At 36.4% G+C, this 12,173-nt stretch overlaps 1 protein-coding gene across 1 annotated transcript in view; it reads right to left on the reverse strand.

Annotated features, from left to right (window-relative positions):
• Positions 1 to 3,063: 3,063 nt before the first annotated feature.
• Positions 3,064 to 12,173, reverse strand: part of LOC104492424 (cortactin-binding protein 2-like) — a 12,391-nt gene continuing 3,281 nt past the window's right edge. Inside the window, exons 2-7 of the mRNA XM_010134982.1 lie at positions 11,537 to 11,742; positions 11,124 to 11,309; positions 9,281 to 9,341; positions 8,302 to 8,434; positions 6,272 to 6,373; positions 3,064 to 3,693 (exon numbers count right to left, since the gene is read on the reverse strand). Of these exons, the coding sequence (XP_010133284.1) occupies positions 3,448 to 3,693; positions 6,272 to 6,373; positions 8,302 to 8,434; positions 9,281 to 9,341; positions 11,124 to 11,309; positions 11,537 to 11,742 (934 nt within the window). The 3' untranslated portion in view covers positions 3,064 to 3,447. The remainder of the gene's footprint in view (positions 3,694 to 6,271; positions 6,374 to 8,301; positions 8,435 to 9,280; positions 9,342 to 11,123; positions 11,310 to 11,536; positions 11,743 to 12,173) is intronic.

Consider the following 12,173-nt stretch of genomic DNA (forward strand, 5'->3'; position numbering starts at 1 on the left):
GGAGTTAAAAGTCCTTTCTTTCCAATATCTTAACTATATGCAAAAGCAAACTTCTGCCTTCTGAGTCTGCCTTTGCTACAGCCCAGCACAAACACACCTCATGCTGCCTCAACACGCGCTTTGACTTCCTATTTCTGAAGAACAGCCCACTTCGTAATTCTAAAACCTCTTAATTATGGCTTGAACACCATAAACATTACTTTAGCCAGATTTAGCACCGGGAAAGCGGTGCTTCATCCTTTTTCCAAATCAGCTCCTTCCACAAGCATCTTCCACCTGTAAAGGCTGTTCTGCTTCTCCAGTTTTATGGGAAAGCTGGAGGGTTTTGATATGTTTTGTAAATCACTTGAGCTGTATACTGGGAAGAGATGCACCTCAGAAATTCAGGCTCTCTGATTTTGCTCTTGTTGATGAATGCTGCTGCCTTCGCTGAATGGTGGAACAAGTTTCTTCACTTTTCATTTGAGCTCAAGCTCAGCAGCTGAAAAACTGAGGCAAATATTGTCTGATGGACTCAGACATTCTTTTACAGAACTTATTCCATGTACTTTGTTGAGAAATAAGAACCACAGGAGACATGCTGAAAGCTTTTATTTTCAGGACTGACTTGAAGTGGAGAGCTGGAATGTTTAGGACTTACCAAGATCATTGGTGGATGAGAATGATCTTTCATGTTCCTCCGGCTGAAGAGGTTGAGCCGTGTATAAGGAGTGTAATGTAGTCAGATAGGGGCTAAATTAAAAGTCTTTTCACTGACCAAGAGGCCTGTGTAATGGATGCAACCTTAGAAGCTTCCCCATCCTTTCGGAGATACTTGACCCTCTTTTACACTTTGACCTCTTTTTTTACACTTTGACCTCTTTTTTTACACTTTGACCTCTTTTAAAGATATGGAAAGGGGTAATAGATGGGAGCAGAGTGCAGCACAGAGCCGTGTGGTCCACCATAGATAGCACACTCAAACCCTCTCTGCTTAAGACACAGGAAGGAATGAAGAAGATAGATTTTGCCCATTACTAACCCCAAATGAGTAGCTGATACTACAGGTCGCTGGAGTGCTGTTTGTAGCATCACAGGAAGAACATGCAGATGCAGTGAAGCCCTGAACTCGCAGAGACTTGCCTTGCTTCCGCACAACCTGCCACAACCCGAAGGATAAGCCATCAGAGAAGCCAGTATGTTCACATCCAAACTATTCTGTGGTTATGTGGTTCTCACCATTTGAGGGCAGGAACCGATATGGCCTAACAAGAGAACTTAACACTTACTACAGAAGGTAATATTCAATTAGGAGATCTGCAAAATACTGTGAGATTAAAGATGTATGAAGATCACAGACAGTGTTGAACTGAAAGACAGACACACAAAATGACAGCAGGTGGAAGTCAACCAGGTGAAAGATGCAGATGGCGAGAGATTAGGACAGCAGACTGCAAAGAAAGGATAATGAAGGCACTGGAAGGCAATGCTAAATTTATCAAGAGACCGAACTTTCAAACCATGAACAGATGATCAAAGTTACTCAGTCCTCTGCAGATTTTCACTCAAAGTACAGCACAGAAGACTTCTGATTCTCACAGACAATATTCAGAGTTCTAAAATATAACTCAAAACATGCTTTAGGACACTGTGCCTAAGATCTTCCTACACAGAAACACTCTGCTAACTCTTGATCTAAATGATGTCTGACATTTCCAAGGTGTATTTTCAATGTACAAGAAACTTAGCTTAGAAGAATATCAGGATCTTTCTTCTTTTCTTATACCCTTCTTTAAAAAAAAAAAAAAATTGAAAAATCGATTTATTGTTACAAATCCTGACGTAAGTGATCCTAATTGCTGAGAGCCATCACTGCTCTGACCTGCAGCAGTTTGCAGCTGACTTGTTCTGCTAAAAACCAACTGCAAAAGTAGCATCCCATTTTTCAGCACCAAAATTAGTGGGGGAAAAAAAAAAATCAACCTAGACAAACCACTGGTATTTGGTTATGTGTTACTATCACACAAGAAACTGAAGTTTTAATAACACAGTGACTACCGAACGACATTCTAAATATATTGTGCAGGAAACGATTATAAACATAAGCCTCAGATGTTTTATATTTACAGAGGTAACACACACATACAAACTAAGAGACAGAAAGACAATATGCAGTACAAAAATTTTATTGACATGAGTTTGGGATGACAGTTCTACATAGAAAGGCGAAGCGTTAGGAAACAGATAATCCCTTCCTCTTCCAGACTTAATTTGAGAAAAATGCTACTTTGGAAATTATAAGTGTGACTGAGTTACTATTCCTAGCTCTCAAAACCATCTCCTGGTAGCCCGCCTGAAGGCATCCAAGTCAGATCTCAAGAAAACGCGGCACTTCCCTCTGCCTACCAGATGAGGTACCCACACATCGTTACCTTCACAAGGACAGAGCTGTAGCTACGGTAGAAACTCTCCCTCACAGGAACATGATCTACCTCTGTAGTGGGGGGGAAATAAGAAAGAATTAATTTTAACTGCAACTCAAGAATCATTTCACAGCAATTACATCTTAATTCCACAATAGAAATTGGCAATTACAGAGTGACTCATGTTACCACTACTACATTATCTCTGATAATACTGTCCTTCAGCTTGTGCTCAAATTCCTTTTCAGTAAAATCTGTTTCTGTAAAACACTATTATTTCTCAGATACTTTTAAAACACTAATGAAGTATATAAAAGTCTTTACAGTATACAAGAAAAACTAAGTTAATAAATGATCACATTTTCTTCAATTCTATCAAAGAATAAGAGTCTGAGAAAAATAACATTTATTGCATTTTAATTTCTCAATCTCTTTCCTTTTTTAAAAGATGATAAAAATTATAATGGAAACTCATGACATTTTAGATGAAGAGAAGCTTGGGAGAAGCAAATTCACGATTCAGCAGGCAGATGAAGGGGAAATCAAAGTATTTAATATGGCTTGTAGCTGAAAGTAATTGATCTGCATTTCCAATCATTTTAGTTATTGCCACATTCCATTAATTTTTCATTAAGTGAAGATAAAAACATGTCTTCAAAATGCATGTACAATAGCTCTGAGCCATTGCTGTACATATTGTGCAACTCATCTGAAAGCAGTTTAACACTTGAACTTAATAGAATATATTTATGTACAGTATATACAGAAACAGAATCCTGTGGTAATACCCCTGAATATCATCATTGGAACGAGTAATTTCCATAATAAAAGAAGAAGAAAAGATCTCTGAAGCTGGCAAAACTGCCCATTTCTGGAGTTAAATCAATATAACTTCATAGCTGATTTACATAGAAATGACTGTGGTCCTGTACAAACTTTATATTACAGGGAAACAGTTTATTTTTAAAAAATATTTACATATTTGAGTACTTGGTTCTTTGCAATAGAGATTATATGAACACAGAAAATTGTATGGTAGGCAGGTTTACTTATTAGATTTTTCTGTGTGTTCTTTTTTGTGCAAATTCCAAATCTCCCTTTTTGTGTTATTATCTGCCTCTATTTGCCTTGTATTACTGCTGCTGCTTCTTTTAGTGTTCTGAGAAGGCTGGGTGGCTTTACTTCTAGGAACAGGAAGAAAAGATTTAACTCTTGAAACACCCAGCTCTGTCTTTGATTTACTGTTGCTGCTTTCCACAGTTCGAGTGCTGCTGAGAGGACGCATTCCATCCTAGGAATGAAAAAGAGCATTTTCTATATAAATAATTACTGCCATTTGAACTGAAAAACAACCAACCAACCCTACCAGCCCCATGGAACCCCCGTTATTCACAATCTTTTGCAGTTAAATATGACAGCTTCTTACTACTTGGTGAACAAACTATGGCTCTTCTTTGCTTTTGAAAAAAACTTAAATTTGATTCTCAGATGTCTCAGTTTCAGGAGTACCCAAATAAAAAATTACATGTTCTTTCTTTCATTACTGTGGAAGAATGACAGCTGCTGTCACAGCTAAAAGGGAAAAAAAATAAAATATAGGTAGTTATGAGGAGACAAAAAAATATCAGCTTTAAAGCTTGAATAAAGATATTAACTTTTTTTGTACTGTCAAGGCCATAAACAATAACAAAATAATAATGACAAAAAATACTTCAAGAATGGAATTTGAAATGTTTAAAATTTAAGTTAAATTTTAATCCATAATCTTATAGATTATTTACTTACAAATCAGATTCTAGCATCTCGAATAATTTATGCTAAGAAGCTACATTCTTAAAAACTGGACCATATTCACCCACCCAAATTTAGATACCTGAAATGCCAAAGTCAGGTAATGTTGTCACTTTTTGTTCCTTTATAGTCAAGGAGAAAGAGGTTAGTTAAGCCATTTTATGATGGTCACTCTCTATCTTTCATGAAAGATGCCTACCTTTCTGCTGACAGGAAAATTAGGACCTGAATCCAGATCACCCTCCTAGCAGGAATATTAAAAAGTTTCATTTTCACCATCAGCTACTGCTCTTCACATAAAGGTTGGTGGCATGAAAACATCACTATCTATTCCTTATTAATCTTTTTAATAATTTTAAAAAGAAATGAAAATGAAAAGAAATGAAAAAATGAAATTTGTATCCTGGATCAAAGATTTTGTATCTCTTATCAGTTTTCTCTTTATCCTTCACATCCTGGAAAGCATGGTATGTATGAAATCAAGATTTGTTGCGTTTTAAGTAAATTGCCTCACTACTGGTGATAAGATCTCCTCCGCTCACGCAGTATCGCTTTTGTTACCTACAGAATTCTATGTAGTTTCAGAAAAGAATGATTTTCTAATCTCAAAGTCTTTTTCAGACACCAGTTCTTGCAGTTGCAAAGGTTTATCATTGCTGTTTTTTTTTTTTAATTCTTTTGACTGTTCTTCTAAAAAAAAGGTAGCTAAGCTTGTCCAGCTCCAAAGTCAATATAACTACACCTTACAGTGTTAGAAGGGAATTTCAAAGGAAAAAAATCACTAGGAAAAATTTACAGTAGGAACAGGTAGGTCAGCTGACTTACCCAGTTATCCAGGCTTCACTAGTATGTGGAGCTCTGATTTGGAATGCCTGAAATTAATGTGCTTTGAGAAATATTCAAAAGCAGTACATCTAAATGTGGATCTGTAATGTTAAAATTGTTTCCAGTACTCGAGACGTCTCTTTGGATTTTAAGTCAGAACATTTGCTGTAATTTAACATTTTGAATATTTGGATATGAAAAATATGATGGTAAGGGTGGCCAGCCATCTCACCCAGCTTTAGCTGGTTTAGTGCTTAGCTGCACAAGTTAAATTATTTTCAGGGTTACTTCATTGTCCCTGCAGAAAATAGTCAGAGTGTCTCTAGAAAACAATTTTTCGCAGTCAGATGAAGGCGTCTGGATAGGACTCTAGAGCACCCCTACCGAGGGAACACAGAGGGCTTAGTGAAGGAACACAGACAACAGACTCTGCCCCGGCTAAGCTCTCTTGATGTTAATAACTGGAAGGAGCAAGAAAGAAAAGGGGGAAAAGTGTAACTACGGAGAAAGCAATTTTTGCCTTATTATCCACGGAATTAATCAAATTTGTAACATAGGGTTTACTTTGTTTTCTCGTAAGTAATATGGCAAGACAACTGTATATTGCAACAAATAACTAGGTAGAAAAAAGAAATCGAATCCTCTCTAAAAAAAAAAGAAAAGCTGTTCTTTGAAAACTCTGGTAATGTCATGTCTTCTCAAAATTTCTGCCACCGAGAGCTTTGACACTAGAGCAGCTCAATTCTACTTAGATAACAACACTTAAGAAATCAGTGGTTTGAAATCACATATATTTGGGCAATCACTAAAAAAGAAAAAAAAGGTAGAAAAATGAACAGTGAGCCAGCAATTACCATCAAGAGTTTAAAATTTTTGCACTTTTGCAAACTGACTGATTAACATTAATTAGGGGGAAACAATGAACCCAGGGCTTTTATTTCTCTCAAAATCTGATGCAAATATCTCATAATGTTAAAGTAGTCTCAACAATACTTGGCCTAGGGAGATGGCTCTATGTAAACATGAAAAAGGAAGCAAATACATCCATTGTTTAATAAATCTTTAGTTTCCATTAAGACACATGGAAGAAACTTGGCATGGTATGTCTAGCAAGTTTCCTAACAATCATGACAGTTTATTCTTGCAATATGCAGGGCACTGGAACAATAATTCTTTGGATCCAATCAGGAATCCAGATTTTGGAGAAACTCAAGCCACCCTCCCTACCCTACTACAAAACTTGTTTCACCTACCTTTTGTGCTGTTGCTTTACTTGGGTTAGTACCACCTGCTGAAAATACAGGATTGTTCTGAGAGTTATTGAACGTCAATAGCTCATCCTTAGAATCTGCAATCTAAAAAAGATTAGAAAAATGGTGATTTTTTAGTTATTCAAAGCAGAGATTATGTTTCAATTTGCCAGATTTTGGAGTCTTGATTTTATTTTCATGTCGTTTCTACGCAATGCATAAATATTCAAAGCACTATTAAAATCTCTTTCTTTTACTCTTGAGTGAATTTTAGGAGATGGGAGACAGAGAGATTTCACATTGACTATTAGCAGAGGAACATTAGACATACATTTCCTGCGCAATACTATTCAGTGGAGCTTAAGAGCAGTTTCCCATTAAATTTTATCGGGCCCCAGGAACAACACAGAAAGGAATGATCCTTTTCTTTTCCTCCTGCCATGTTTCTTCCTACTATTTTCCATCAAACCTTGTGACCATGCAATAGCAGGTAAGAGTCTGATCAGCCTGCTGTCCTTACTGAAAACTAGGTATTTGACCTTGGGGCACATTGATCTGATTCAACGCTGCAACTGCAAAAATACTCAATCCCAATATAACAGAGGTTGCAGGAACATATTCGAGTGAAAAGGCAACTTAGAGAGTAGAAGTACTTAGTTTGATGGCAGCCTGAAACTACATCACACAAAGAAAACCTGCAATAGCGCCCTTACTTCTGTGAGGCTCTAGTAGGCAGCTAGGGAATTAATGACAGAAATTCCAGCCATGGATGGTTCCACCCATGGTGAGGAAACTGAACAAAAGACAGTGACATCTATCTCCTTCCTTATCTAACCCATATTTCCTTGAATTGTCAACGATGAGCAATTACATTTTACATGCTATTCAACACAGTTTTAAGTTGGTTACCTTTTCTTTAAGCACATCCCATTCTTTCAAGGATAGATGTGGTAAATCCCTGCTAACTGACTAGTGATTAGCTTGTCAGCTTAGTGCATGTGACTCATGCAAGTACTGTAAATACTTGAAAAAAACCCAACTCAAAACAAAACACCATAATAAAGGATTTCATTAAATAGGTTGAAAAATCTTCCCAAACGCAGTATTTCTTTTTTTATTAAAAACTTGGTTGACTTCAAAGAATATTTAATTTGATTAAACAGAATACTTAATAAAGGAAAACTAATGGAACTGCTGTTCAGGGAGATCCTAGAGGACGTAATGCACAGCCTAACTGGACAATAGCCTGACTCCAGCTGTGTTTCAAAAGATAAGGAACAGCTGCTCTGGTGTGAACACAGCCTGCTGTCACAGACATCTACTTCAGCTGTGCTAGGAGGAACGAAGGAAAGAATAAATAGCTATGGCTACAGAGAGAGCCGGGTGCTTTTGGTGAGGAAGCACAAAGGAGAGACCCATGCTGCACGCTCTGCTCCAACAGGTCTCCCATAACCATCTAGCACAGTATTTAGCCCTAAACCTATGAGCCTTGCAAGCATCCATCACCCTCTTCTGCCACTGTTAAAGAATTAGGTCAGTCCATTCTTTCTTGTTTGGGGTAACAAAACTGCATTTTGCCTACACTGCAGAGTGGCTCTGAGCCAGTTCTGTGGCGTTTAATGGGATGGCATTAAACAATCCAAATGTGCAGTGCATAGTAGGAAAAACTTTCTATGTCTTGAAGACTGCAAAACGATTTCCCAGTGGAAGCAATGAGAGCATGAAGAGAACATGAGGAACAACAATGCAGAGAAGGCTCTTGTCGCTAGCATTTATGAACTTACAAATTTCAGCCTCTACTGCAAAAATCTCTAGAAGAAAAAATAGTGAAGGTGTAATTTAAAATAATGTGTATTAAACCAGAACACTTACCCTCAAATGTATAATTTAATAGTTGACTTTGGCTTATTCCCAAACTATTTAATAATTTTCTTCAGTTCAAGCTGTGCTTGTAAATTAAAAATTTATTTTAAGCATATAGCAAACAACTGCATATGGTAATGATGTAAATTATTTTAAAACCTTGTGTTTACCTTGCTTATATCAGGCTCAGATTTGCTGGAACACATACTTTGAAGCTCCTGCACAAGATCTATTTCATCATCAGAACCAAGGGACAGTCTTTGCTCCAAATTTAACGTTCTCAGTTGATCTTTCTCTGAAGATCTGTCAAAAGAAAAAAGAGAACAAGCAATAATATAGAATTTTAAAATGAATACTATACACACCTGAAAAATAGTGATTTCTTTCCAAATGACCTTTACTATCAGAAACAGAATGAAAATAACATCTAATTAAGTGGCAGCAATAGTTGTCATATCATAATAGATCTATTAAAATTATTCTCTCCATTCTGAAATTCTAACAAAAGATTCTTCTGCCTACCATTTTCAAAGTTTTTCCTCTTTTTAAGATGGAGCAATCAATTTTATTCCACTCTCCTTTTTGGACTTCATTCCAAACACTTAAAAAACTCCTGGCATACTTGAAGCATAAATATTCTATGCTCTCGGTGCCTGTAAATATGATATATCCAAGGTTTCAGATTGGAGTAAGGTTGCAAATGCAGTTCCCTCTAATTCATACACTTTCTTAGAGAAACTGTATCATTTAGACTCAAGTACATGTACTATACCATTTTGAATTGCCGTTCTGTGAGCAAAGAGCCAGAGGAGTTTTTAAAATGTAATGCCAGGGGAGAATAGCAAACAGTTGGCTTTTGGTGGCAGAGTGTTACATAATATACTGAAGTCATAGACTATTCTGTTACATAAAAGAATGTGGTGCTGCAAGTTTTGAATTACAGAAATGGAGTCTAAAATTATAACAAAGTACATAAATTTTATTTGCTCTCTGAAATGAAAATTAAAAAGGATTCCTTCTTCAGATCTAGAATCAAAACATTACCAAATACAAACTCTTCATCTAGTCATTATAATGAGCTGGTTTACAACTCAATTTTATCATCTTTATTGTTTGCTAAGCACTACGAATACCAGAAATAAAACTTACTTTGTGGTGAGAGAAGCTTTTTTCTTACAGTTTGGTTGTAACACAGTCTTAGATTTTATACCTGCATGAAAGATATGTTAACTTATTAGTGTGTTGTCATGAGTGCTGACTTCTTCATTCTAAAATCTGTGATAAACAGGGAAAACGTGTTCCTATTTACTGGCAAGTTATATCGATAGTCAGTCAAAGATCAGAACACATCCCTTGAAACTGTTCAGAGAAGCATTAGGAACTGTGAAAATGGCAAGAGGGGCATGAGTTGCTCAAGGTCTTGTGGAAGACAGAACATGGGGTTTCTGTATGGAGCATTTGAACTACCCTTACTGGTTCTCTCAAAGAGAAGTCACTTGTCAACAAGAAAAGATTTCAGTTTGCTTCGTTTAAATAAAAACAAACAACGTATTCTTAGTTGGAATCAAAAACAAAGTTTGATTCTGACAATCAGAAATGGAAGGCTACTAAAATTAAATTAATCATTCCATTTTTTACTTATATTCACAGATATTAACTGGAGCCCAGGAACATTCTCGGGATGTACAAGATATGAGTATCAGCCATCCTAATTCAGGTAATGTTAATCTGATTTCTTAAATCCTCTTAGCAGGATTAGAAAAGTTCACAGTTCAGAGAACTAGCAAGCAAAATCAGGACATTAGAGTTGCAGTTTGGGAAAAACAAACTTCTTTCTGAACAACAGCCGAAGAAATTGATGCTCAATTTAACATTACAAAGTACATCAAGAATTTCACTCTTTTTTATATGAGGTAATTGCTAAAATCTTACTGTTTCTAAAGTGTGTGTGTAAGCCTCTTTCTCTCTAAATCCCTTCCTAACTCTTCTCTCTGAAGGAGTTACCTTAATTTTCTGAAAGCAAAATAAGTAATTTGATTTTGGCCTCTAGATGTTTTCCTGTTCAATACTGTATTCATTTATGGTATTCCTAAGTTTTCCTTCTAGAGAGACATGTACTTTTAGAAGAATATGTAGCTTCTGCACATATCCAGATGTTACTCTGTGTAGGAAACTGCTTGTTAGATGGCTTACGAGGTGAAAAGACATCTCAAAAGCGTCAGCTAGTAATGTAACTTTCATATTTGTACACACGCATAGACCTAGTCATATAAAGCCTTCTTGATCAAGCAGCATGCTGAAAATGATGTGGAAACTTCTTGAAAATTTTACAGTATCTGTTACTACACAGAATTGCTTAGTTGGGGTTTTTTTTGCAATTAAAGTGAAAATCAAACACAAATCTTCAATTTAAAACTGAAGAACTCTTCCTTCCACTACCAGGCTTCTATTCTACTCAATTTATCTAATCAGATAGAATAAGGGATGCATTATCTGAGGATTCATGTATTCATTTATTTTTATTTGGATTCAGACAACAGAAATTATTGTAGTGAAGCTATAAAGTATGTGTAAAATACCCAGAAAAGTAGGTATTGTAAATTAGGTGCAGAACTAAGGAGTACCAATCAAGTAACGAAACCTTCTCTTACATGGTGTTGAGAAAGAGAATGACAGAGCACCATTCCATGCAATGTGAGATGAAATCACTGCTCGACCTTCTACCACCTGAGCCAAAGCCTTACCTTATTATCAGACAACAGGAATAGCATTAGAATGAACAAACAAACAAACAAATTAAATGGGATACCTCATAGTCACAAAGAAATAATTCTGGGGAAAAAAAAATAAACCATTTTCTACTGGTCAACCTAAACATGAGTGTCATTTAATTGAGAATGTTTAATTCATGATGTAGAGGAAAAGTTAGATTCATATCTAGGCACCATAGACCCTCACACCTTCTTTCAGAGTTGGAAAGAGAAAGCTTTACCTTCTGTATTTGTCTCCTGCTTATTCCACGCCTGAGAGGATAAATGGCCTGACTTTTTGCGGGGACTTGTGCTCACTTTTCTCCAAGAAGCATTCTCACTTCTTTTCTTACTACAATTCTTGTAGCTTGAAACCACGGATAAAGGAAAATTTCCTCCCTTAAAATCTGCTATATAATTATCTAGCTCTGAAACAAAAGTAAAACAACGTTAAGAAGAATTTACTGTTGCAAATATTTTTTCTTTGACTACCTTATACAACTCCTTAATTGAGTGACTGTAAATGCTTTCAACCACACACTTCCCATCATAACTACAGTTATGCTTTGTGGAAGTTTCAAAAGAGGAATCGAGCAGTTAAAAGCCCCACTTTGGCAATGTACAACTACTTGTCTTTCAGACTGTTCACCATTACCTGTTCTGGGTAGAGGACAGCCATGTAAAACGGCTTTATTTAGCAAGATACTGAGAGCAGCTTTAACAACAGCCTGTTGACCTTGGCTAGGATTTTTTTTGGCTACTGCTTGTGCTGGTACAGATGGTCTTTTCACAGAAGCCCTGGAGAGTATTGCAGCTTGAACTCTGGGAGCTATCACAGCATTCCATAACTTGGACATCCACCTGTAGGCACACAAACAATCCCTTAATTTCAGAGACAATTATCAAAACCCAAGATTTTATACTTTGGGTAACATATCAGATTTTGCATCTTTAGGAAGCACATATATTTGGGACTTCCTGTTGTACCTCATCTCAGAGAGGAACTGATTCTATTTATGGTTTATTTGTTTGTTTTATATTAAATTATTTGACTAACTTTCTTCAGGTTGCTTTGGCAAACTACTCACCATCTGATGTTTTTACTCCTTCAGATAATGACTATAAAACATCCTTTTCATTTTAAGGCTGAAAGAAAGAACGTCCCATGTGTTCATTTATACACAAGAAAAGCCCCTTTCACCTTTGCCAGTGCATGGAGAAGGTTCCATGCTTGCAGGTGTTCATTTACTGCCAGCGTGGGAAAAAGCAGGTACAGAGTTATGATTGCACTC

The sequence above is a fragment of the Buceros rhinoceros genome, unplaced genomic scaffold (genome assembly GCF_000710305.1).
Source record: "Buceros rhinoceros silvestris isolate BGI_N320 unplaced genomic scaffold, ASM71030v1 scaffold10474, whole genome shotgun sequence".
NCBI lineage: Eukaryota > Metazoa > Chordata > Aves > Bucerotiformes > Bucerotidae > Buceros > Buceros rhinoceros.